This window comes from Eulemur rufifrons, chromosome 23, assembly GCF_041146395.1.
Source record: "Eulemur rufifrons isolate Redbay chromosome 23, OSU_ERuf_1, whole genome shotgun sequence".
In the NCBI taxonomy this organism is placed as follows: domain Eukaryota; kingdom Metazoa; phylum Chordata; class Mammalia; order Primates; family Lemuridae; genus Eulemur; species Eulemur rufifrons.
Window position 1 is genome coordinate 15613900 of NC_091005.1, and position 27596 is coordinate 15641495.

Here is a 27596-nt window from a genome sequence, read left to right on the forward strand (position 1 = left end):
AATGGAAACTTTCACTGGTATTGTATCTGGAAGAGCTGGATCTTTGGATAAGGAGGAATGATGCCATAGACAGGGAATGGGCAGGGCACATGGAGACCAAGAGATTCCATAGCACGGGGTGAAGAGCAGGGATGACAGGGCAGAGCAGGACTCGCAGTGCAGTGGGTGGCAACAGAATTCTGGGGGCTGATTTGCTGAAATGGTTGATAGACAGGGAGTAATGAGTCTTAGTGAGTCCTGCTGAGAGCCAGAGAAACGTGGGAGCTACTTAGCACCCAGCCCCATCACCCCATCTCAGGGTGCCGTGAGCATCTGCTGCACCCCTGTTCTCCTCCAGGGCCACGTGGTCCATACTTGAAGAGTAGGAGCCCCAGGGACAGCATGAGACACAGGACGTGCTGTGGGGTGGGGCATGAATGTTGAAGGACTAGGAGGCTGGGACATGGCCGGAATTTATCATAAAAGCCCAAGGCACTCTAGTAAGGGTCTTTCTGAACAGTTGTCATAGAAACCCTTTTAAATAATTATATCAACCATGATTTTGGAAGGGAACTGGTCGGTGGGAGGGTGACGATCTGATTGAAAAGGGGGTTGGGGTGATAAAAAGAAATCAACCTTGAAGCCATGTTTGCCGACAGGTGCACTGTTACCACTTGGCCGATTTGTTCATTTGGGTGGCTCTGCCTAGGGGGCAGAGAAGGCCCTACCCAAACTACTCATTGGCCTCACCAATGCCCCAAACCACAAAATGTCACGTGATAGGTTTCTAAGGCAGGGCTATAGTGTATCCTCAGCTTCAACAAGTGTTACCCTGTGGGCTAGAAGAGGGAGTGGGCACAGACTAGCCTGGGATCTCCTGGCAAGATGAGCATTGAAGAGCCCAGGACTCCAGGCCCTGCCGTCCACTGACCCTTCTTCACCCAGTCCTGGGGGGCAGAGCCTCTTCCCCAGCCCCACTCAGTTAGCTGCAGAGGGAGATGGCTTTGTGTCCCTGAAGAGAATCCCATGGGGCAGCAGTGTGCCATCCCCACTATCATTTCTTTATTATCCTTGGGTGACTTTTAGTAAAAAACTTACCCTCTCCTTGTAGCCCAGGAGACTTCTGGGGGCCAAAGTGTCATAGGACCAGTACGACTGAGCACTGAGATCTTGGGCAAGTTAACCTCAGAAATGACGCTGGTGGCCCCGGACAGTAAACCCGGAAAGAGCGTTCGTGGGAGCATGTTGATCACCAAAGGCAAAGCGGACAGCCACACCTCTGGGTCACAGAAGCAGCATCACCAGCACCAGTCTGAAACGTCACAGGTACAAATCAGGGCTCTCCAGCAGGAGAGTTGGGATCCTTCCTCCTTCTCAGCATCCTACAGCCAGGTCAGTGCCCTTCATTCCTACAGGTGTCCTTGCCACTGTCCCTGCACCACTGCTGACAGGAGTGTTTACTCAGCAGGTGCTCAGCAAGCACCTTTCCTATTATAGGCACTGGGTTGGGTGCTTTCAAAGTGAAGATAAAGAAAGCAAAATTCCTGCACTCAAGCTGCACTAAGAGTCTGATGAAGGAGATAACCACACTTGCAAATATTTGCAATAAAATGAAATTAGTAACAAAAGAGGTGTGTAAAAGGAATTAGATTGAGCCATAGAAAATTGCCAAAATTCAGCCATTTTAGAACTCCATAGTAGCAATTTCCTATGTAACTCAACCTAATACTAAAGGAATGTTAAGGATGGAATCACTGATATAAGTTGTGGGAGGGCTGCCCCGGGAATCTGGGAAAGTTGGAAGTCACAGAGTTTGAGCAGCATGCGAAAGGATTTAGAAATCCCAGCAGACTAGCAGGTGCTGAAACCAGAGACAGTGGGGTAAGGTGAGTAATGACTCGTAGGTGGAAAAGTGGAGTCAAGTCAGTGCAGGCTTTTAAGATGTTTGAAGGAGAAGGGAAAAAAAAGAGTAGTAGTGAGAGGGGAAATCCCAGCATCAAGAGTCCATTCTTAGAAAGGAGGTAGAGGCACAAGCAGGTCTACAAAGAATGGAGCTCCTGGAGGGGTATAAGGTGATGAGCCACCCAACAGTGAATGAGATTCTGGGAGGGGATAGGTAGGGCAGATCAAGCACAATCAAAGGAGAAGGGAGCCAGCTGCCTTTGGTCAAGGTAAAAACAGATACAGCTAATGGTGGGAGAAGCAGGGTGGAGAATGGAGGTTGAAGAAGACCTTGTTCCCTGGCTCTATGATATGTGCAGGAGGCATGGTTTTGTGGGAAGCAATAAGGAGGTGAGTGTTGCAGAGCATGCTTGAGGAGAGTGGCAAAGCACTGATGTCTCCACTGTGATGAATAGAACCAGAAATTGGTGATGAACAAAGAAAAAATAGTTGAGAATGGTGATGGCCCAACTAAGACCAGAAAACTGAAAACTAAGGTTTCTTGAAGTGGCCCCTGGCAGCTCTCATTCAGAGGTGAAGAGAGAAGTTGTTGTCACTGAAGGGGAGCAGATGTGCCCAGAACTAGGGGCAAGGGAGTTCAGGGTGGCATCAGTATGGGAAGACCACCTTAGGTAGAGAAGGAATTAAACAGAGAATATAGAATGGGAGAAACAGGGAGAGTGCTGTAGGGGCAGTGGCAGAGGTGGATGGAGCAGAGGTTAAAGGTCTTTGAAGGAAAGGAGGCCCCTGCATTGGATGGGGCAGATGGGTAGAATGGAGCCATAGGTCTGCACAGGAAAGAAGACCTCTGAATTGGATGGGGCAGGTAGGTGGAATATTTAGACCCTTGTGGGAGAGGAAGCCCACGTGTTAGATGGGGCAAGTGGATAGTGCAGAGGGGAAGGTCTTCACAGGAGAAGAGAACTGCAGGTTAGATGGAGCCACCTGATGTCTCTGATCTTCACTTCAGTCTTACGTTCTTCTAACAGCTTGAAAATTGACTCATTTTCTTTTGGTGTAGCATCCTTTTAACCCTTTTTTCCAGGACCTAATACGCCACTCTTTACATAGATGTTTATGGATAAACTAAAACTCATATATTTGTTACCAAATAGGGTGTCATGGAGAGTCATTTCCTTTGGTTTTATTCTATTTGGACAGTGAAGTAAGGTTTTTTAGAATTCTTCAAATGCAGCAGAATATCCCAATTCTGACTCCAAACTCCTTTTAATAAATAGGAATCTACTTAAAGATCCCAGTAGAAATCAGAGTTCACAGACCCACATGTATGGCTACCTGCCCCAGTGGGACAGGACTCAAGTGGTCTGGACAACACAATCCCCCTGTCACAGTGTTACCCGGACAGATGTTTGGTCTTCTTGAAGCTCTCATAATGTATGAATTCTCCAATGGCTGAAAATTTAGTTAAGTTGCAAATGGAAAGAAACATGTGATAGTTATATAATGAAGATATAGCCTATAATATAAGGTCATTTACTTATAAATCACCTTTTTCCAAGAAAGCACCAATTAGAAATCCTGATCTTTTGAATAATATTTAATTCAACACTTTTGTTTCTCAATCCATGGCCTCCGTGACTACTCACTACTATGACCATGTCCTAGACATTGTTCATCATTGCTCATGAATTCCACAATCTCTCTATCACACATCCTACTTTCTGACAAGCGTCTTCTAACTTTCCAGATGACTTACTTGGGTAAGTGATCAGCCCCATCAAAACTTACGATCCACATCCTCACTGCCGCCCACCCCCTCAGTCCCTTCTCGCGCCTTCCCCTTCTTCCTACTCTCCAGGCAGAGCTTCCGCCCTGGTAAACCCAATTCCCCACCTACTCCATACGGAGCAGCTGGACATAGCTGGGGAAGATACTCATCTCTCCTGAATGGTCTTAATTTAAATGTAAGACTGCAAATCTCAAGCGGACCCTTTGGTCGGCCCCAGTAAGTTTGCCCTCCATCCGGGCAAGACGACAGTTTAATTGCGCTCATCACTCTCCTGACCTCTAAGGCACTTTTCTCTTCCTCATTGTCTCTCTTTTGATTTCATGGAGAAAGCAGCAGCATCAGGAGACAATGACCTCATCCTCCCACCACCAGATCTCCCAGCCAGTGCGGAGTGCTGCCCCTGCCCCCACCCAGGGCTGAGCCCATCCCACGTGGGCCCTGGGCCCCACCCTTTTTCTTACTCAAGGGCTAAATTCCTGCAATTGTCCTGTCTCTCATTTCCCCTCGTCAGCTGTATGCTTCCCATGGGCATCTGTACATGCTGTAGTATGTTAAAAATACTTTCCCATGATCCACCACCCCTTCCAGCTATTAGCTCCTCTCTCAGCAACCCCTTCACTGCTGTTCCCCCAAAGAATTGCCGTGGTGACTGCCTCCTTGTCCTTACCCACTCCCCATCCTCTCTCCCACCAATTGCATGAGGCCTTTGTCCTCACCTCTGAGCTGGCTGTTCTTTCTCAAGGTCATCGGCCACCTTCATCTTGCCAAACCCAGTGGTCAGTTTTCTGTCCTCATCTCACACAACCTTTTGGCAGCTTATCACGTCCTCCTCCTGGAAAGGCTTTCTTCATGTGGCTTTCAGACACCACACCCTTCTACTTTCCCTTCGTCCTCATTAGCAACTCCTTCCTCTACTTTTCTAGTTTCTCCGTCTCCTCCAAATTCCTGGTGGTTGGAGTACCCCAGGACAAAGTCTTATACTACTGTCTTCTTTTTATTATCTACATTTTCTTCCTAGGTGATCTCACCCAGTTGCATTGCTTAAATACTTCAAAATTTACATACTTTCAACACACTTATGACCCTCACATTTCTAACTCCAGCCTTAGCTCTTCCCAAGCACAGATTCATATATCTAAATTCATTCTCAATACTTTTTTTGAATGGCTTGGAGGCATCACAAAATTTATATATCCAAAAAGTGATTTTTGCTTCCCCCCATTAAAAAAAAAAAAAGCATTCTTCCCTCAGTCTTTCCTTTCTTAGTCAATGATTACTGCATTTTCCAAGTTGCTCAGGTCAAAACTCAAGAAGTCACTTTTGATGCCTCCTTCTGTAGATTCCCTCCCAAGTCCTACTGATCCTACTTCCAAAATATATCCGCCATCAGCCACTGTGCCCCACCACCACCCTCGTCCCTGCGGCCATTCTCTCTTGCCTTGACCACAGAGATATCCTTCTACCTAGTCTTCCTGCTCCCACTCTTGTCACCTCATATAGCAGGTACAGTGGTCTTTTAAAAATAAAAATCATATCATTTTCCTGAAACACACCAACAAGTTCCCATAATATTTGGAATAAAATACAAATTCCTTACCATGCCCTACACGTCCCTGCATTTTCTAGCCCTGAATGTGTCTTAGACTTTCAGCCTGACCATCCTGCCCATCCATTGCTCACTCAGTTCCAGCCACGCTGGGCCCCTGTGCGCTCTCCAAATACCCCAGGTGCACTCGTGCTGAGCAGGGAGCTTGCTGTCCTCTCTGAGAAGCTCTTCTCCCAAGGTCTCGTCTTGTTCTTTCACGTCACCCAGATAACATGATCATCCTCTACAGAGCCACTCCCCAGCCCAGTCACTGTTCTTCATCCCCTTACCCAGTTATTTCCTCCCTGGCGGTCATCACTGTCAATTATGCCACTGATTTATATGGGAAAGCGCATCTTTTCTCTGTCCCCTGTTAGAAGGTAAGGGCCTGAGGGGCTGTGCTGTTGTCAGCCTTGTTTGTTGGTGTATCCCTAGTACCTGAGGGGTGCCTGATGCACGCAGGTGCTCAATGACTGTTTGCTGAATGAATGAAAAGCTGTGTGGAGTTCAGGAGAGACACAAAGTACCTTCCTTCTTCCATTTTACAGCGCAACCCCCACTTACCCGATGAGGCAAGGAGGCCCCGGGGAGATTGTATGATTACCCCAAGTCACGTGGCCGGTAGGTGTAGGAGCTGTTGAGACACAGCTGGATTCTGAGCCCTGATCCTTCTCCCCTCGGCAGATTTCCTCCAGCCCCCTCCCAGTGGGGCCCACCCAGCGCCGGCTCAGCGTCAGTGCCAGTATTGGAGGCGAGACCGGGCTCGTGAGCTGCGTGCTGCCTGATGAGCTTCTCGTGCAGATCCTGGCAGAGCGGATACAGGTGCATCCACGCCCACCTGCACCTTGTCGCAGGGCGGCCCTCACACACTGTCCCCATTCTGTGAGAGGTTCTGGGCCATCGGCCACCCACAGCAGCTCAGAACCCAGGGTCCTGAGGAGGAGAGATGGGTTTCTTCACCCCCAACAGTCATTTACTTGTCTTTTTGTCCACTTTTGTCAGTCCCTGATCCTGGCCTAGTCTATAGCCTGAAGCCACTCACCTCCTTAAAGGACCAGAAGACTACACAAAAATTAAAAAAAAACAAAAAATAAAAAAACAGAGTGGCATGTTAAAAATTATAATGTGAAGACATTAAAGTTAAAATTTGGAGCTACATTAATTGCTGTAAAAATATGTTTTCAGGCCAGGCATGGTGGCTCACACCTGTAATCCCAGCACTTTGGGAGGCCAAGGCCAAGAGTGCTAGATCAGCCTGGGCAACATGGCAAGATCCTGTCTCTAAAACAAATTTCAAAATTAGTCAGGTGTGGTGGCACATGCCTGTAATCCTGGCTACTCAAGAGACTGAGGCAGGAGGATTATCTGAGCCCGGCGTTCAAGGCTGCATCTGCACTCCAGCCTCAGCGACGGGCGAGGCCTGTCTCTGAAAAAAAAAAAGTTTTCAATATGTTATTAAGTAAAAAAAGTAGATTAGGAGATAGTAGGTAAAATGCAATAACACTTCTATATATATTTATAAATGTATATCACATACATAATAAAAACTCTTAAAGTACATGTTAAATATGGTTATCTTTGGGTAGCAGGTTTACAGATTTTTAGTCTTCTTTATGCATTTCTGAATTATTTTCCAATGACATACTCATTTTAAAGTCAGAAAAATAATAACACTGTTTCCTTTCCTCCCCGCCCCATCCCCCAAATGTTCTACAGTTAAAGAAAAGAGAGATCATCAGGATTTGAGAGGGTATCACTTAAGCCTGTTTGCTGCTCGTGGGTTACAGACAGAGCTAAATTGCTCACCAGGTCCTGGAGTTGTGTGTTTGCTTTGGTTTTTCAAACCAGGCCACAATATTAATTGCACATTTAAATATAACAAAACTATCGCTTCTCGGCCTTTTGGCTAAGATCAAGTGTAGTATTTGCTCTTATCAGTTTAAATATAACAAAATTAGGTTATGTTTTGAGGTTTCCCAAAGTAGAGGAGTATTATCACAGCACCATGAATTTAGCAAGCAGAAGGACAGTGTAATGGTGTTTTCGTCGTGGCCAGTAGGTCTGCAGAACCCACTGTAGCCCCAGGAAATGCACCAACTGAACAAACAGCTTTCTCCGTAGAGAAGGAATGCTCTCGTGGCCATGGTAACTGTCTTTGCTCTCTCTGCTTCCAGCTGAGTGACTGCTACCGAGGAGTAGTGTTCGATGGCCTCGACACACTTTTTGCTCGGAGCACAACTGCCGCTCTCCTCTGCCTGCTGAAGGCCTTTGGCAGCCGGGAGCACATATATGTCATCAACATGGCCCAAGATTATGCCACCATGAAGGCCCAGGAGAAAGCCAAAAAGGAGCAAGAAGGCAAGGCCCCATTCCTTCCTGGGCTGTCCCTCCCAAGCCACACCAGGGCTTTTCTTTAAACAAGGCATTAGGCTTTTCATGGGGCTTAAATGAAACTTTGACATTTGCTGTTTCATTGGCGCCTCACCTCTGCCCTGTGCAGTGGCCAGGAGTTCGGATTTCTACCTTACCGGGAGGGAACTGGCCGCAGGCGGCCTGCTGAGGGGTTGTATGATGGAGGCTGCACCCAGCCCTGCTGACAGCCGGAGCATTCTTCCTTCCTTCATATCACATTGCACCCCTTCCTCCTCTCTGTAATCACAGCTGTCACAGGTTCCATTCTGACTCAGGTGACTGGTTTGCTTGTTGGTTTTGTTTGAGCCCACTGTGCACTTCCTGTAAAACTAGAGGTGCTGATACATTTTCCAAAACAGCTTCTACATCTTAATCTGCTGTGCTGTAGGCACTATGGCAGACATTTTGTACACCTTGGGTCACTCAGTCCTCACCATAACCCTGTGAAGATTATTGTCCCCATTTTACAGATGAGGAAAATGCAGTTCAGAGATAGCAACAATCTTGTGTAAGATGGTGTTGCAAATTAGTAGTAGAACTAGCTCTGGGTAACTCTGAAACCTGTGCTTCCTCTGTCATTACAACAATGGCCTGGAGAAAAATTTCAATAATTGAAAGATGGAATTGCAAAATAGGTACACACACACATACACACACAAGTAATGTCAGCTGAAGGTCCCAATGTAGTCAGAAGCAGCCCCAGCAAATCTCAGCCCCCGGGGAGAGGGGTTGAGGGACAGCTGCCAGTTACACTGTCCCTGGGAGGCACAGCCCTGCTTAGCTCCGGCCACACTCCTGCCTGTCCTCACTTGGGCTTGCCTCTCTTCAGGCATAGTCTATACAAATCACAATGTTTTCCCAATTAAGAAAATAGTTATAGACAGTGGGCTCTCTCAGCTCTTGAACAGAACTCAAAGTCTGCTTCCTTATACTCTCAGCCAGAGAAAACCCAGGAATGATGACCAGGCTCCCTAGGCAGTGTTTGAACCTCCAGCTTCCTAGTTTTCTAGAAAGCTCATTTCTCCGTAATGATCAACTTGAAAGAAATTATCACTTTTAATTTTCACACCTATCTTTGGATTGAAGTTTCTCATGGTCAAATTGTGGGCTCCTCTCTCCTAAATCATCTACATGTGGAAAAGTCCTAAAACGGCATGAGGAATTATTCTTCTTTTCTGTTATCATCTCTTTTTTTTATTTCAGCATATTATGGGGGTACAAATGTTTAGGTTATGTATATTGCCCTTCTCCCCCTCCCCCCTAAGTCTGAGCTTCAAGCATGTCCATCCCCTAGACGGTGTGCATCGCACTCGTTATGTATGTATATATCCATCCCGTCTTCCAAAAAAGTCCCAAAACAATAAATGTTGGCATGGATGCGGAGAGATAGGAACACTCATACACTGCTGGCGGGACTGCAAACTAGTGCAACCTCTGTGGAAAGCAATATGGAGATACCTTAAAGAGATACAAGTAGATCTACCATTTGATCCAGCAAGCCCATCACTGGGCATCTACCCAAAAGAACAAAAGACATTCTATAAAAAAGACATCCGCACTCGAATGTTATTATCTCTTAATGAGTGGCAGAGAAAAACCTCAAATGCAGGTGTCTGAGTCCACAGCTCAAACCTGCGGGGATGTACGGTGAAATGCTGTACTAGGAAGGTGTGATGAGGAAGCCTCGTGCCTTTGTCCTGAGTGTGAGCCCCACGCCTGGCCCTGGAATCCTAGGGTGTGGAGGGGGATTCCCCTTGGTTTGCAAATGGCTCTGTCACCATGAGCACTGTAGTGGCATTTGCTTATCATGGCTAAAGCCAATGGTTGGTATATTAGTTTCCTATCACTGCTGTGACAATTACCACTGTCTCAGTCCATTCGGGCTGCTATAACAAAATACCATAGACTAGGTAGCTCATAAACAACAGAAATTTACTTCTCACAGTTCTGGAGGCTAGGAAGTCCAAGATCAAGGTGCTGACAGCTTCCGTGTCTGCTGAGGGCCATTTTCTGGCCATAGAAAGTGTCCCCTCACTGAGTCCTGTCCTGGAGAACAGGGCAAACAAGCTTCCTCAGGCCTCTTTTATAAGGACACTAATCCCGTTCATGAGGGCTCTGCCCTACTGACCTAATCACCTCCTGAAGGCCCCGCCTCTTAAAACAACCACACTGAGGATTCAGTTTCAACATATGAATGGGGGAGGCGAGACACAAACATTCAGACCATGGAAACCACCAGCTTGGTGACTTAAAACAACATAGATGTATTGTCTTATTGTCTTACAGTTCTGGGGTCAGAAGTCCCAAAATCAAGGTGTTAGCAGGGCTGCGTTCCTTGGGGGCTGTAGGGGAGGGTCCTTTTTCTTGCCTTTTCCAGCACGCAGAGGCCACCTGCATGCCTTGGCTCCCGGCCTCTGTTTCCACCGTCACATCGCCTTCGCCGACTCTGACTGTCCTGCTTCACTCCTAAGGACACTTGTGATTAGATTGGGCCCACCCAGGTAATCCAAATAATCTCCCCCGTCAAGATCCTTCATTCAGTCACATCTGCAAAATCTTTCTGCTGTAGAAGGCACCATAGTCACAGGTCCCGCAGATTAGGGCCAAGGGCACCTTCAGGGGCCACTCTGCAGAAGACCTCAGATGGAGCCCAAGTGTGGGGCGTGTAAATGAAGGAGATCCCCCAGGATTAGGCAAGCCAGCCGCCCCCGGCCGCCTCTCACAGCAGACCCTCCTCAGCCTGTTTGGCCAAGAGCTAAGCAGCAGAAGAACTTTTCCTCACCTGCCGGTCTCTGTTCCCCCACAGAACTCAAACACAAGGAAGCTCTGCAGAAAGAGAAGGAGCGTCTCCAAAATATGGATGAGGAAGAATATGACGCCTTGACAGAGGAGGAGAAAATCATATTCGACCGAGAGGTTCAGCAGGCACTGCGGGAAAGGAAGAAAAGGTTGGGGCCGAGGGCTGGCCAGATCAGAAGCCATTTCCCAGGGAGGAACCCAGTAGGGAAACTAGAATTGGCGTGGTGGGGCCAGGTCATCTTCCAGGAGGGCAGCAGTAGCCGCAGAAGGCCCTGGAAGATGACCTGCTGAGAGCAGGAAGACACATCTTGCCCATCCAGGGCTCTGGGTGCTGCACCTTTCAGGGTTTCTACCACTCTCCTTCCTTCTCCCTGGGGGGCATTTGGGACCAGGGGAAGCTTCTGTAAAGTCATGGCTGGCCCTGGGAGAGGGGCTTCTGGCTCCTGTGCTGTCCTGGGGCCCCTGCAGACTCCCCTGACAAGTGCACCCAAGGTGTGGCTCGATTTTGTGCCTCTCTGCTTAGGTGTCCACAGCCGGTGACCTAGAGTCCACTCTTTTGACATGGGTATGGTGGTTGCCCCTTAGAACTCAGCCATTTCTCTTCCTTCCTGGGTCCCCATCTTGGCCTTTTGTGGTGCTGCCCATCCTCTGAGGTCTGCCTGCCTCTCCCGTGGCATCCTTGGCCCAGGCATGCTCACAAGCCAACAGTCTCGGCCACTTTCTGTACCCCTTTCTGGGAACCACACAGAAATGCCTAGATCCCTCCACACCACATAGAGCCCAGGACACTAGGGCTGCCATCTCCGGCGATGTCAGGGGTACAGGTGGGCAGTGGGACAAATGTCCTTTCTGCCCTCAGACCTTCAGACATTGTGGGGGCAAAGGGACAGTGGTTCTGTTGCTCACCCCGTCCCTAGGACTTCAGACACTGGAGGGGCAGAGCCAAGGAACTCACCTACAATTTAACCCCCTTCTCGCCTCTCCCTCTGCCCCCAGACTCCTCCCACTGGCCTCAAAAGAGCTTTACTGTCCTCCTGCCACTACAGTGTGCCCTTATCCTTTCTCCCATGCGGTCCATTGTAGAAACGTCCAGCCCCTGGAGTTAGGAAGAGCCTGGCTTTGAGATTCCAGAAGAAACTCTTATTTCTCACCAAGGCTGTTGGTTTTCAGGCATTCATCTCACGGTGGACTTGGAAAATGCAAATTCGGTCCTCAGCAGCAGTGACTTGTCTATGTCAGTCTCTCTCTCTCTCTCTCTCTCTCTCACACACACACACACACACACACACACGCACTCCATGGAGTATGATGAGTTGGCCTCAGTGGGCAAAGAGCCACAGCAACCAGGAACAATTAGGGACCCTGGAGATGAGGGTAGATGGGTTAACTATTTTCAGAAGTGCTATTCCCTCGTTTATTTGTGCGTGGTACCTGCCCCTCTGGCCTTCTCTGCTGTCAGCAGCAGGGACAGGCACAGCTGGATGACAGCAGAAAGGGAAAGAAGGAGGAGGAGAGGAGCGTAGACTCAGACTCAGCGCCATGGCTGCAGAGCCAGCCACATTGGGGACCACTGTTACAAACACCGCTTCTCATGGTCTGAACATCAGACATGGCAGTGTAGGAGGCTGGGTCTCATCTGCACTAATACCAAAACAATCTTTGAAAGCTGTTTTTTTTTAAGTGCTAACATCAAGTCTATTTTCAGCCCTTTCTCACTCTCATATGAAAGGAGATTGGGATAGAAATACAGATCAACTGTTGAGTTTCCATTTAACCAGAGTTTTGCTGAATGTCACTCGAAGATAGATGGGAGCTACTTTTCTCTATTTTTTTCCTTCTTTCCATCCTACTTACCCAGCTTGCCTCTGTTCTTTTATACCCAAGAAAGCTCTGCCCGATGTCCCTCCACCTGGCAACGCCAGGCAGAGGAAGGGCTCAGACACAAGGTCCCTGACATCTCTCCTCTCTGCCTGCTTTGCTGAAGGGAGCTGGAGAGGCTGGCCAGGGAGATGCAGGAAAAGAAACTACAGCAGGAGCTTGAGCGACAAAAGGAGGAAGATGAGCTGAGACGGAAGAATAAAAAGCCAAAGCAGGGACCCGTAAAGGAGGAACCCCCGGTGAAGAAAGCAGCAGGCAAGCAGGTAGCAACCCTCCCTTTCCCCTCACCGGGAGACAGGCGGAGGCAGCCGTCATAACCAGCCAGTCGGCCCAGCATGTCCCCCTTCCAGAAAATCACCTGCTGGCATTTTGTGTTGGGGCAGAAAGGAGGGGGAAAGGGACCAGCGTTTGTTGAACATGGACTGTGTGCCAAGTGCTGTGCTCGCGCTACACATAATCATGCCATTTTGGCATCCCCCACCCTGCGGGGTTCAGAGACAGTGTCGCAGTTCCAGTTACATGTGACCACAGCCCTTGCTGCTCCCAGTGCACCTGCAGGCCCCCGGATGGTGCTGAACAGGCTCATGCCAGAGCTTTGTCTCCAGAAGGGCACTAAGTCGGTGAGCCCCTGTGTCCAGTCAAGAGCATACCCTTGACAACAGTCAAGAAAGTATACCAGCATAAGCTCATCTTTGCAGACAAGTGCCAATAGTTTATCAGCCTGTCATGCTTAGCAGTCACCTCCCTGCCCACTGTGACACGGGAAGGGCAGAATGGCTAGAAGAGCCCCGTAGTGGTGATTGTGGCCGAAGGCTGTGACTAATTGCCGTGGACAGTCGCTGTTTCAATACCACGAGGTATTGAAATACCAGGGTGAAGCCAAAACCAGACTCCCAGAAAAGGTGCAGAGGGGTCCAAGTAGGTGAGTGAGAGAATGACAGTGGCTGGGCCAACGTAAGGACAGAGGAATCCGCGTACAGGGTGTCAGTCGGGAGAGCTCAGTGAGGATGAGCTTACAGAGCTGGGCACAGGTTCGGGACGCTCGATGCTGCTTACCTGAAGGAAGTATATGACATTTCAGGCTGAGAACAAAAGGGAGTCCCCAGGAGAGAGCTACAAGGACTGACCCTATCTCTCCACCTCTCCTGGGTGATTTTATTCATGAGGCCAGGAGGGAGAATTTGAGTAACTGTTTCAGCCATTCTTTTTTCAATTAAAAAAGTCAAATTCTTACTTAGAACAAGTTCAGAATAATCTGTGCAGAAGTTATCTTCCCAAACTTGCTTTCAAAAGACAACACTTCATTCATCTTTGAAAGAAAGACTATTTGGAGCACAGTTAACCTCAAATTATGCCCACTGACTTCATCATCGGAGTCTCCAGCCTGAATCTGTAGGAACTTTTAAGTGGAGTTTGTGGATTTCCCCTATTTTACCCAAGTCCCTGTCCCCAATACCAGACACATGGCAAGTACCTTTGTGTGTGCTTTGTCGACCTTGGGCAGGGTGATAGGGGTAGTATCACATCATCCATTGGGGGACGAGCTTGTGTATCATTGGAGCTTAGCACAAAGCAGAATCCATCATATTCCCTGTGGGGGGGATTTCTTGAGGCGCTTCTTGTTCTAATGCCATTGGCTAGGCTGAAAGCTCTCTGGCTCAAGAAGAACTGCTGAGACTAGATATGTTCTCAGGAAGTGAAAGGAAATTCCAAGGGAGTGCCAAGGTGAAAGGGAAGGCCTGAAGGCTTTCCTGCTTCCTCATCAAAAGGGTTGCTCCACCCCTCCTCCTCTCTGCACTGGCTGCGATCTTTCTCCTCCAAGCCTGTCACTTTTAAGATGTTCTCAAGAATCACTGACCTTCAACCCTTGTGCCCCCTGACTAGCACCCTGCTCCTCTCCTCTCCTTCACACTCGTCCCCACTCGCTGGCTCTGCCTCCTCACCTCCCCTTCTCCAACCTCACCTCTGTCTCCACCATGCCCTCAAATCCCTTTCCAGACCTGGCATGCGTGTTGTTTTGTTACTGCATTAGAAAGTCATCAATTCTTCAAAATTCTCACTTCTCAATTGTCTTTTCATTCGCTCAAATGGTGAGCATATCTTTTTAAAGTCCTTGTCTCATAGCGCCAATACATGGCTCCCTGGCAGTCTGGTCTGTTGTCTGTCTTCTGCTCTTGGTGTATGGTCACATGGTCTTGTCTCTTTGGGTGCCAGGTTACTTTTTATCAAGGATCAGATACCGAACAGGAAAAACTACAGAAATAATTTGAGGCTCTAGATAATGTTATCTCCCTCCTCAGAGAATCCCTGTTTGATTCTGGCAGACAGATAGGGTAGGAGCACTAGAAATCTTAATTCAATCAGGGTTGGGATGATTTAAGACTGAGCTTCATTCCCTGGGAAGGTTAGGCTATTTCAGGTTGACCCTAACTCCTAACATGGAGCTTTTCAGAGTCCTAACCCAAAGGCTGGGAAATTTACCAGGACGTCTTTTCCTGGGTAGGCCTGACGCCTGAGTTTTGAACCTCAGCCCCGTGAGTCTGTCAAAAGCTTTGCTCAGCTTCTCAGCCACACTTTCAGCTGCAAGTGCTCTTGGGGGAAAGTAGTCCCAAATGCCCACCTCCCTGTATTTCACTCCTCTTCCGGATCCTAGCCTGCAACTCACTGCTGCCTCTGTGGCTATCCAGTGCTTTCAGACACAAGATTGTTACCTCTTTTGTACAGATTTCCTACTTGTGGGTGTTGAATTATATCAGATGATTTTTCTGCATCCATTGATATGATTGTGTTTATTTTCCTCCTTCAATCAGATCATGTGGTATGTTACATATTACTAATATATTATTGAATCAGTTTGTTTTAGGATTACAAGTTTATTTAGCCTTTCTTTTGTTTTCCAAGTCAATTTGGTCATTCACTGCTTAAAAAGTATCCATTTTATCATATTTTCAGATTTATTGGCATAAGGAAATTCATGGCATTATCTCACCATTTTTTTAACCTCTTCTGTATCTATTGTTATGTCCATCTAATTAGTTTCTGTTCCTATCTTTTTATAATTTCCCTCTTTCTACTTTCTTTATGTTTTTCTTCTGTTCTTTTTCTAACTTCTTAAAGTGGATGCTAATCTTATTCATTGTCAATTGTTTTTCTTTTCCAATGTATTAAAAGTTATAACAGCATTTGTAGATACATACGTTTGCAAACATTAGATATATTCCCTAATTGCTGATATTCAATATTTTCATTGTTATTCAATTCTAAACACTTTCTACTATTACCCTTTTTGGCTGCTTCTTTAACCCATGAATTATTTCAAAGTATATTTTCTAATTTCCAAATGAATGACTTCATTTTGGCTGTCTTTTTTTGAATTCTGATTTTAGAATACTATCTTCACAGGATATGTTCCATGTCATATTGATCCTTCACATCTTTCAAGCCTTGCTGTGTGGCCTCGTATGTGATTAGTTTCTGTAAATGTTCCAGCTGTGCTTGAATAATATGTGTATTTTTTTTGGCATCAATTCACTCAAGGTCATTAATCACATTGTTAAATCTTCTATATTCTTAGTAATTTATAGTCAGCCTGCAGCTGCTCCATGCTGGGCTCCCACCATCCACCAGGTACAAGTCCTTCCCTCGCTGGGCTCTACCTTCCACGCAAACCTGGGTATCCGGGCACTGGCTCTCCAGACCGAGAGCGAAACAGTAGGAGCCGAGTCCCTTCCCACCCCACAGGAGCTGAAGTAAGGTATTAGAGCTCCTCCTTGAGACAGTGGTGGCAGCCTCTTGTACTGCTCCCTCTCCAGGCTGTGTTGGAGACGGTGAAGTGGAGTAACAGGAGGTGCAGTGAGACAGGAGAACAGCCAGCGCCTGGTCACTAATGCCTCCAAGCCTGAAGCAGGCCTGGACTTAGGAAGGTCACTGAGCCGAGATGCAGACAGCAATCAGATCGCTGCACCGAACTGGACTCTGTCGTCAAAGAATGACCCAAAAAACTAGGATTTCATCCAGGGGAACGGAGGAGAAAATCAGAGCCCACAAAGCAAGTTTTAAAGGACAGTAAGAAAAAGAACAAAGTTTGTGTCTCTGTGCCCAGTTCATTAAATAAATACATATTTTTAAAAAGCCTGAGATGCAGACTGATTCTAAACTCCTGTTTGTTCCCAGCAATACCAGTCATATATAAACCTGTGTGGTTTTCATAACTTCGCACTAATAGAACCCTTACTCCAAAGCAGGCACTGTTGGAAGCTTTTCACATGTGTTCACACATTTAATCTTCAACAGTCCTCTGGGGTAATTATTAGTAATATTACTCTCCCCATTGTACAGATGAGGCAGAGAGAGGCCAAGTACAGGTCAACAGCTAGCAAGTGGTACAACCAGGATTAGACCTCTCTGCTCTGTGGCCTGTTCCAGGGCACCCGAACGCAGGAGCAGAAGGCTCATGTTTGCTGGTCTTTTCCCCTTGATCCTTCAGAAAACAGCAGCTCAACCAAGAGTACACATCAAAATCTCTCCAGCACGCCAAATGCACAATGCCAAGACCCAGCGAGCACCGTAACAGGGAAGGGCCATGGAGTGGATATTTGGATCAAAGCCCCCAAGGTGATTCTCACTCACAAGCTTAGTGTGCATAAGAGGTGCCTAAATCCTAGCAGTCCTTCTCATGAAACAGACTGTTCTCTTCTATTCCTTATGCAGTTTGTTCCCCCTTAAATAAACTGTTTTAAGCATATTTTCTGTGTTTTGCCTCCTAGGGTCTCCTTTTCAGCAAAGTAGATGTCAAGATGGAGGCAATGGAAAGGAAAGTATCTGTCAGGGAACAGGCGATGTCTGAGAAGGAAGACGTCAACAAGAAAAAAAAGAACATGGCCGACATCACCGTGTCTAGCATCCCTCTGGCCCAGGAACAAGAGGACAGTGAAGGGGACTTGCCAAAGGACACGGACAAGCAACTGGCCCAGAAGTTTAAGGTCTACGAGTTGAGCCTGAAGGACATCCAGAGCGTGCTCATGTACTGGGACCGGAAGCAAGGAGTTCAGCTGCCCCACGGAGGGATGGAGGAGATGTCCCACGAGCCCGAGGACCAGCGGCAGGTCCCCTCGGGTGGGCGCAGGGGTCGCAAGGACCGGGAGAGGGAGCGTGCGGAGAAGGAGCGTGCAGAGAAGGAGCGCCTGGAGAGGGAGAAGGCGGAAAGGGAGCGCCTGGAGAAGCTGCGGGCTCTGGAGGAGCGGAGTGACGGCGAGGGGGATGGGGAGGAGGACCACGAAGGGAAGAAGGACCTGGGCGGCGTGCCCTTCCTCAACATCCAAACGCCCGACGTGGAAGGCTCGAGCTGGAAGCAGGCTCTGGAGAGTGAGAGGCTTCCCAGGGCGGATCAGGTACAGACACCCCTCCAGGGCGGAGCAGGGACAGACCGGGCAGCAGGTGCTGTGCTGATTATCATCAGTGTTTCCCCCCACCCAAAACCTGTATCCCCTCAATTCTGTTCGTCTCTGATGCCTTCGTAGAAGTAAGACAATAATGGCTAAAGGGACCTTTTCCTACTTGGTGAAAGAAAATCCATAGAAAGTTCCACAGATCTAAATTATCCCATCTAACCTCATAGAAAGCCACCTGTCCAGTTGATTTTTATTATAATATTGACAATAATATTGACACTCTGCTCATTTCGTGATTTCGCCCCAGGCCAGCCCTACCTAAGGAACTATGATTTCTTTTTCAGACATGTTTTTTGAAAAAGAACTATAGCAAAACCATCTTCTTGCCTTGTTTTATACTCACTTCCTTCCAAGTTATAGGTTAGACTGTGGCTTGAAGAACTCTCTGGTTCTGGTCATTCAATAATTGGTACAAAGTCTTCACGCCTCTCCTCCCAGAGTTAACTCCAGCCACATATTAGTCAGGAAACGCCTTTAGCTCCCTGACTCACAGGACGAGAAACAGGAGGCAGTTACTTGCTAAACCCAACGGACTCTGTGGTCCACAGAGCAGGCACTCGGGTGGGCTTTGCCATTTACTGTTGTGATAACAGCTGTTGACCTAGGGATAATGTGTTTATTCTGAGCACCTTTACATACATGCTGGGAAGGAAGTTGCTACTAAATTTTCAACCCATTTTCTCCAGAAATTGCTCATGCTTTCGTGTATCAGAGCAGCACAGGAGAATGCTGCAGAATAAATTTTCTCTCTCTCAAGTTTCTTTTTGACTTCTCTCTCCATTGCCATTCTCTAGTCCATTCCCAGAACCTTGGCTTTATTTTTTTTTTCTTTGCTATATTTGACCTGCTCCCATCCTTTCTTTCACCTTTGGGAGGAAAGAACATTTAAAGCAAAAAGAAAAATTAACGTGGACTCTGAAGATAGATGGAACACCTCTATACTGTGGATATTGGCACCTTAAGAGGTGGTCTTTTTAAATTAAACAGATGTATTGGATCCTTACTATGTGATAGGCTGTGTGCTATATGCACTTGATTCTTGTCCTAACAGAGTTTACAGTCCACTTGCAAAGACAGACTATAAACAATCATGATAAAGTGTGACAAAGGCTTTAATAAGACAGACGGGGGGGTTGCACAGGAAATTAATAATGGCTCTTTCCTTTAGATCCTAGACGTCTTGGGTATGGGTTCCTCTGGGCCACCCATCCCACCTCCCACCTTATTCTCAATCATCACCTACCCTGCGAAGCGGCTGCCTGTGGCCACCACAGACGTCCTGAAGCATTTTGTGTTTGTGATCCCATCATCTGAGGAGCTCTCCGTACTGGATGAAAAAGCAGAAATGGAAACAGACTTAGACTATTTGGCCATCACAACCACTATGAAGGTAAAGCGTGAACAGCTTGTTCTTTCTTTTTTTTTTTTTTAGACAGAGTCTCACTGTGTTGCCCAGGCTAGAGTGCCGTGGCGTCAGCCTAGCTCACAGCAACCTCAAACTCCTGGGCTTAAGCAATCCTTCTGCCTCTGCCTCCTGAGTAGCTGGGACTACAGGCATGTGCCACCATGCCCGGCTAATTTTTTTCTATATATTTCTAGCTGTCCAGATCATTTCTTTCTTTTTTTTTTTTTTTTTTTTCTATTTTTAGTAGAGATGGGGTCTCGCTCTTGCTCAGGCTGGTCTCGAACTCCTGAGCTCAAACGATCCGCCCACCTCGGCCTCCCAGAGTGCTAGGATTACAGGTGTGAGCCACTGCTCCCGGCCTAACAGTTTGTTCTTGACCTTAGCAGAATTTCAGAGGGCGGGAAGAGAAGGTCACTTTCCACATGGCCACAAATTGAGTCTGGAGTGATGTGTTGTGCTCGCTGGGGTATGTTCTCCCTTGACTTGGTGGAGATCCTGCCTGAAGCCCTGCATGTGCTTCCCTAAGCTGCACCTTCCCTGGGCCTGACTCAGCCTACTTTTCAAGAGGAAACTTACATGATCAATTCTCACCTTCCAAACTTTCCAGTCCCTGTGGGAGGGTTTAGGGAACTTGTCAAATTACTCTGAAGCTACAAGAAAAAATAAGGAAAACTAGCTCTTTTAAAAAGATATTAAAATGTATTTTGAAACTAAGGCAATTCAAACAGTATATAAGAATAGAAGAATCAGCAGACACAAGTTAAGGGAACACATACCACAAGAGAAAGAATAGATTACTAAAGGAATTAGGATGGAAAGATTGGATATGTTGGGTAAAGTCATTATTTGTCTCCTCGCCTGACACAATACAGTAAAATAAATTCCAACTGGATTTAAAATATAAATAATCAAAATAAAATCATGTAGAAATAGGAGCAAATATATACAATTAATAGATTCAATCATAAAGGAGAATAAATTTGACCAATAATATGCAGAAAGTATATATATTAAAAATTATAGAGGGGCTTTTTATTCCCAGGGGAGACTGATGGCCCATAATCTGAGTCTTTTAACACAGACCATGCACATCAGCAAAGAGAGCTAATAAAATCACCTGTATACCTTGCCTACAGAGTAAGTAGGTGACAGAGACTACCCCAAACTTCATTTTACGTGTAAACAGGGAGTCAGCATCTGAGGTCAGCAGCATCTGGTGGGCGTACCTCACCAGAGCAGAGTCCCTGGCGAAATTTCAAATAAAAAAGATAAAAAGAAAAAAATGACACCATCATCGGAGGTGAATGTTGCACCAACCCATTATTCTGAAAATCGGCCATGAAAAAGAAAGAATTAAGCATTCTTTAACCTATCATTTCAGGAGGAACTTTAATTCTTCCTCAGCTGACAAATGAAAGCTCTTCATTCTAGAAGAATGGCAGCTTAAAGTTATAGAATGAATAGTGAAGTTAGAAAATCACTATTTTATCACCCCGAGTGAAACAATTGATTAAGGATCACCAGTGGATGCCAAAACACACTAGGTAAAAGGTTTTGGGGGAAGAAGCCCCTCACCCCAGCCAGGCCACCATCGCATAGGTGACGGATGAACTGCAGGGGAAGAGAGCACTTCACCCTGGGCAGGTTTTGTGGCATCACCCTGACCACGTGAACGGGCTTTGCCTTTGCCACCCCGGCTCAACCTAACATCCCTTGTTTCCTGTGGTGATGGAGTGTGAAGCCGATGGCATCATCTGTGCATCTAATCAAGCTTTTAAGCCTAATTTTTGGTTTGTAGGAAATACAGGGAACAAAGGAATGTTAGATGACACTGTGAGGATGGTCAGGAAAATTTAGACTATGGGATATTCTGTTAGGAACTCAGATCTAGTCTCTCCAAAAAGTCACTGTGATTGGAAAGGGGTGGGAGGGTCTAGATTGAAAGATACTAAAGAAATATAACAACAAAACACAATATAGGAACCTTGATCAGACATTATCTGGGGGAAAATGGCTATGAAAGACATGCCTGGGATAAATAGGAAAATTTTAATACAGACTGTATGCTAGAATGATATTGTGGAATGATTGTTCATTTTGTTAGGTGATAATAGTATTTCGGGAGTGCAGGAAAATGTCCCTGCCTTGAGGAGATGCAGGTATAGAGAGGCAAAGAGTCATCATGTCTCTATGTACCTTCAAATGGCTCTGAGAAAAAAGTGATACGTAGATATGGCTGAACGGTAACAACTGTTAGCACTAGTCCTTACCATACGAGGCCTTCAGCTTTGAAAGTTTTTTCCAAAATAAAAAGTTGGAAATGACAAATGAATTAAAAGGCACAAAAGGAAAAAAAAAAATTTTAATCAGGAAACACGAAAATGGGAACTTCTTAGTAAACATGGCAGATCAAACACATATATTTATCTCTACTCCTTCCCAAAACAGTAAGTCTTTTTTAGTGTATAAATCCTGAGAACAAAGAGAAAGGGAGAGAGATGATGATAGACAGAATATGCCAATAAAATTTTGGAAAAGTAGAGAACAAGTGGGCAGGGGTGACTGGCCTAGCAATGCCAAAAAACAAGACGCCCCTGCTGGCGGAGGTAGGTACTGCCGGGAGCCCTGGCAGTTTCAAGCTTTCTCTGGGGTTTTGGCCTTCTTTCTTGTCTGTCACTACAACAGGAGGCTGGACTGGACTCTGGCCTAGGCACCTCTGTCTTCTGTTTGTGTGCACGTAAGATGAATATTTAAGACCTCGTGCTCATTTTTAATGAAGGCTCAAGAGGAGCAGACCACCTCACTTAAAGGGAACAAACAGAAAGTAAAAGAAAAAAATGAACAACCCCGCGAGAATCAAAAGGACAAGCGTCGCGTGGCCGTCAACCGGAAGGGCCTTTCTGGGGGAACTGATGGAACCATTGCCCCACTGTCGGACGTAGACCAGAACAGCCTGGACGGGCAGCAGTCCCAGGAGAAGTTCACTAGGTGGGCCTCTGAGCAACCCGGAGGGGGGAATGCTGGAGCCCCAAACTGAGGGTGCGGCTGTCGCAGCACCACATGGGACAAGGGCTGTCCTGCTGCGGGAACTGTGGACCACCACGCCTAACCCCAGCGGGACAGGCCTCCTCCCAGGCAGCCCTCCTGTCTTCTCTTGGCTAGAAGGAAGCACTTGCACTCTAAAAGCCCGGTGGTCATTTGCAGGCTGAGTCACTTCCGGTGGATTGTGCCAGCCAACGGTGAGGTGACACTGCGCGTGTACTTCTCCTCCGATGATATCGGGAACTTTGACCAAACGTTCAACTTTGAGATCCTTGGAACTCGCCGCCAGTACCAGCTTTATTGCCGAGGTGTCTGCACTTACCCATACATTTGCCAAGACCCAAAGTAAGTATGTTTGATTTTTAAAGAAAATGTTGACACGCACACGTTAGTTTTCCCCCAAGTACTTTGAGGGGAGGCTCTTAATAACAACGTGGAACCGAGACAGCATCCCTGACCCTCTTGTTGAATCTGGTGTCAGTGTCTTGGTCATTGCCTAAGAGCCGTAGGGATGACAGCTAGATGACAGATAATGGATGTGGAAGGAAGAGAAAATGTCTTCCTCTGGCTAGTTTGCTCACTTAACTATTAAGCACATTTAAATTGCTTAAAGTATATCTTATAACATGAATATATGTGTGACTCTCCATGGCAAGACTTTTTCTTGAGCTATTGAATTCCAGAGTGCAGCTCGTGCACCACACAGAGGCACCTGGCTGAGCAAGCCAGCAGGGTAGGTCCCCCTGGAGAAAGGGGCCTTCTATAGCTTGTGAAAAGCACCAACAGGAGCTTTTCTGTAATTCTCACCAGAGGGCCACATTGGACCAAGGAACTCAGAAGCTAATTAATATCTGCCAAAGCTAGTTTTTCATGGAGATTCTCGGGAATTTTTCTGGCCACACGCACTGAGACAGAACATCCAAGTGAGCTCCATCACCAGTTCACCAGTCCTTATTATGGAAGACACCATTAGGAATCTCTTTTCTCAAATTAAAACCATACTATCTTTTCTAGGGGTTGGGGGGCAGGGAGCCAGGATAAAGTCTCAACAGAGGTCCTCAAATTAAGAGTCATTCTGTCTCCAGATACCTTGACCCTTTGCTGAACAGGGAGTACTGGGTTCATGTACATACGATGTGGAAGCATTGAACTTCTATTTAGGCAGCCTCTCTTCATCTCTTCCTCCCCCATGTTCAGAGTGGTATTTCCTAAGCGGAAGGTGAACATGAAGCCAGATGAGGTCATCTTTAAGAAGTATATTACAAGCATGGAGAGGTATTACTTCGGGCCACTGCTTTGTGGAAAATCAAGAGATAAGTAAGTGTTCCATGATTTGAAAGTAGATTTCATGCTCCTGGGTTGGGCTCATGAACAGTACAAGTAGGGTTCCTGTGTACATAGAGGTAGCCTCAGCCCCAAACTACAAATTAGGAGAACTGGATTCTTATGTCCCAAGTTTCTGCTAAGCACCCACATAAAGAGGGTTGGCATTTTCCCAAATGAGAAAGCCTGGGAGAGGACCGGCTTTCAGAAGGGTGGCATCAAGTGTTCACTCCGGGAAGTATTAAGATTGAGATGTTTGGCGATATCTCTATTAGCCACGTAAAGCAGGGAATAGGCTATATGGTTTTGTTTCTCAAAAGAGAGGTCTGTCTTCAAGACAACAAAAGCCATGGGCATGGACGAGATCGCCCAAGAGTACTGTGTACAGTAAGAAAGACCAAAGATGGAGCCCTGGAGAATTCCACCATGCACAAGAGGAGGAGCCAGGAAAGGCAATGAGAAAGAGGGCTGGAGCTATTGGAGGAAACCAGGAAAGGGTGGGTCATGGAGCCATGAGAAGAGGGCATGGTTGCCACATTGAATGCTGCAGAGGGCAGAAAGATGGAGGCACAGACATCCACAGGGTTCAATAACATGGAGGTTGCGAGGAGTCTTAGCAAGAATCCTTTGCCCAGGCAAAATGAGTTGAGGACTCAGTGGGAGATGAGAGAAAGGAGACAGGGTGAGAAGATAACTCTTCAGAAAAGTTTGGCTGTGAAGAGAGATGGGAAGGAGAATGGAGTCCAGGGAAGGCTGTTCATATGTGGTTGATCTTAGGATGTTCATGTGTCAAGGGCAAGTAGAAGTAAGAGGTTGGAGTTTCAGAAGGAAGTAAGGGCCATCCCTGGCGTAGCTCCCTGAGACAGTACAACTGGATGCAGGCATGCTGGTCTTTGCCAGGCGGAGGTGCCATCATCGCATACCAAGGGAGGGAAAGGCAAGATGGCACCAGGTCAAAGTGAGCTTATAGATTTGGTTGGAATGATGAGGAGGTTCCTATGCAACTGTGTCTGTTTCCTCCATGATAAATGATGAATGAGCTTCCCCCAAGAGTGAGGGAAGTGGAGGAACTTAAAAATGTTGGAGAAACAGAGAAGGTATGCAAAACAGTTTGGGGGAAAGTAGGAAAGGGATCATATTAGTGAGACAATTAAGATTATCAGGCAGGGTTGGGGTCCCAGGTGAGACTGATAGGCATAAATTTTTAATGATACTAGTTTATTCAGTGATACACAAATTTCTTATTGTACAGGCCAGAAATGAGACCAAAACTGGCACCATAGTCTTTATCATGTCTTCATTCCATCCGGCATTTACTCTGATATGAAGAGAGAGTTTATTTCTGTGCTTCCTTGGTGCAGCTCATGGCCCATGTCTGTCCTCCATCCCCTTATTACCTCTACTTTACTTCCTGAGATGCTGGACTAGAGCAGGAATATGAAGAGGGTTTGCTGATGAGAGTGAGCATCTTCAAGGCCCAGTAGAAGGGCCTAGGAGGAGAAGGAGTGAGGGTCAGGTTGAGGGACATGATGTACAAAGCAGTGTAGGGCAGGAATCAGGGCAGGGGTGGCCATTCAGAGAGGCATGAGTGTGGGCAGCGTTGGAACTAACCGGGAGGCAGGGCCAGACAACACTGATCTAGGAGGAAGGTGACTACAGTGGTCCAAAACAAGGCCCAGTGCATTTATTCTTTTAAATCTTGTTTAGCCTCAGTGGCATCATCTGCAAAATGGGAAGATAACATCCACCCTGCAGATGTGTGAGTACTGAACTGGGTAATGCATGTGAAACCGCCAGCACAGTGTTGGATGGTGGTGACATGGGTTAGATGACCGCCCCGTTGGCAGGCATGCACACAGGGAGTTCTCTGTCTCTCTGACTCTGATTTGGTCTCTGTCATTCTCTCTTCTTCTTGTCCTCCATCATAGCCTGTCCAAAAAGCTTTTCAGACTGGTTCTGCTTTCCTGGCCTCTGGTGAGGTGCATCTTTACTCCTTGTGCCTTCTCTGTGGCTCCTTTTCTGTTCAGTTGCCATTAACAGGCATCTTCCAATGCCCACAGTGCTCTACCCTGTGGATCTCTCCCTAAGGTACTAGGGAACAGAAACATCCTTGTAACAGCAAACAAGGCCGAATGAATCTATTTCAGAACAGTAACACCCTATGAGGGTGTGGAAGGTAGTGAATGAGGTCATCTCTAAGACAGATGTGAAATTATCAAATGATAATCTCTCCTAGGGATATAAGCCATGGAAGTCTAGACCTGCTTATTTCTCAGTTAGAATTCTTTGCGATAACGCTACCTACCATTCTTTGGACATTTGCTATCTGCAGCTGTCCTAAGAGCTTCAGGTGCATGATCTCAATGCTCAGCAATCCTAAGAGGTACTATCATCCCATCCTAGAGATAAGGAGACCAAGGCATAGGGGAGTCAGATTACAGTGTAGCATTTATTCTCAGAGGCAAGTCTGCACAAACACAAACCTCATGTTCTTAGCCACCATGCCACCGCCTCAGTGCAGCCACACTGTCCTTTGAATCACATTGCACATCACAGCCTCCTTTTCCACCTGCATTCTCATTCAGTCCTCACAACCACAGCCCCATTCTTGTTCATCCCCAGGTACAAGTCATCCTTGTTCCCAGGCAACATGGAGACGCTGACGATCTTGAACAATTCCCCAATGATGGTAGAGGTGTTCTTCTGTTTTCAGAATGATGTCAAAGCGAACACCTACTTCCTGGAGCCCACCAACATGATCCTGAAACCCAATGAGAAGCAGGTACAGTCACATGAAAACAAGTCACCAGGGCAATGCTTTCTTGGGAAATTTGAAGCCTTGGCATCCTCAGGGTAAAATATATTTTCTTTTGGTTCTTCCATCAGTTGCTAAACATATGGGCCTACCCTACTGCAGTTGGTGTCTTTGAAGACAGCATTGTCTGCTGCATCAAAGAGAACCCAGAGCCAGCAGTCTTCAAATTAAGCTGCCAAGGAGTCCGTCCAGAACTAGAGCTGGAACCCAGGCAATTACATTTTGACCGGCTCTTGCTACACAGGTCAGCATTCTAGATGGTGCCAGGGCTGGAATGGAATTTAAAGAACGTTTAGTTCTAAGGGGACCAGCTTATCCTGATTAACTCTGGACTTTCTTGATTTAGTAGTGAAAGTTTTACATCCTGAGAAATTCCTTGGTCCTATGCAAACCAGGATGGTTAGTAGTCCTAATTATTAATAGTTAATGGATTGTTAACTGGGGTTCAATAGATGGACTTCAACAGGGTCGAGGATCCCCTGAAATCAACTGCCACAGTATGTGCATATTTGCATTTTTCTCAGAAGAAGGACTAGCTTTCTTCAGCTTCTCAAAGTAGTTCATTACCCTAAAACAGTCTTTACTCTAGAAGTTAGAGTCCAAACAGAAAACATTAGACCAAAACTAGATCTTACATGTTCATTGGAATTGTATTTTTCTAACTAGAGGATGTGTATCTCTGGGGCTGCTGGGAGAGAATATTGTTATGCTGTGTATCCTGCATTCCTTGATCATTACCAGGAAGCCCCACTTCCTAATAAATACTGGTTAGTGAACTACGTAATAACTGAGGTAACCAGAAGTGCTTTTTCTGACCTCCATGAACAAGTCCATATAAGAGGTAACAATGGCTGTCAAGCAGGTGGTCTGAGTTATAGCCCAAGTCTTGCCACTAAATCTGTGACTCTGGGGCAGATACTGAAATGTTTAAAGGTAAAGAAGCACAATATCTCCAAGTTAATTTCAAATGGATCTGAAAAAAATAATATGGATGTGGGGGGCGAGGGGGTGCGGTGTGAGAAAGAGAGAGAGAGAGAGAGAAGAATGTGAAAGCAAAGTCAAGAGGGCAAAATGTAAACAATTGGTGAATCTGGATAAAGGGTATATTGGAATCCTTACAACATTTCTGTAAGTTTAAAATTATGACATTTAATTTGGGCCAACTTGTATATGAAAAAATTAAGAAGCATAAAAATTAGCCTGGCCCTGTAAGCTGA

General features: G+C 46.5%; 1 protein-coding gene and 1 pseudogene across 1 annotated transcript in view; both read left to right on the plus strand.

Moving 5' to 3' along the window:
- Positions 1–27596, plus strand: part of HYDIN (HYDIN axonemal central pair apparatus protein) — a 304337-nt gene that overhangs the window by 212629 nt on the left and 64112 nt on the right. The window contains exons 41-52 of the mRNA XM_069456333.1: positions 1091–1305; positions 5940–6077; positions 7430–7613; positions 10474–10615; positions 12451–12607; positions 17111–17734; positions 18963–19184; positions 21979–22187; positions 22404–22586; positions 23439–23558; positions 26187–26346; positions 26451–26623. Of these exons, the coding sequence (XP_069312434.1) occupies positions 1091–1305; positions 5940–6077; positions 7430–7613; positions 10474–10615; positions 12451–12607; positions 17111–17734; positions 18963–19184; positions 21979–22187; positions 22404–22586; positions 23439–23558; positions 26187–26346; positions 26451–26623 (2527 nt within the window). The remainder of the gene's footprint in view (positions 1–1090; positions 1306–5939; positions 6078–7429; positions 7614–10473; positions 10616–12450; positions 12608–17110; positions 17735–18962; positions 19185–21978; positions 22188–22403; positions 22587–23438; positions 23559–26186; positions 26347–26450; positions 26624–27596) is intronic.
- Positions 7142–7264, plus strand: LOC138374076 (U2 spliceosomal RNA; annotated as a pseudogene).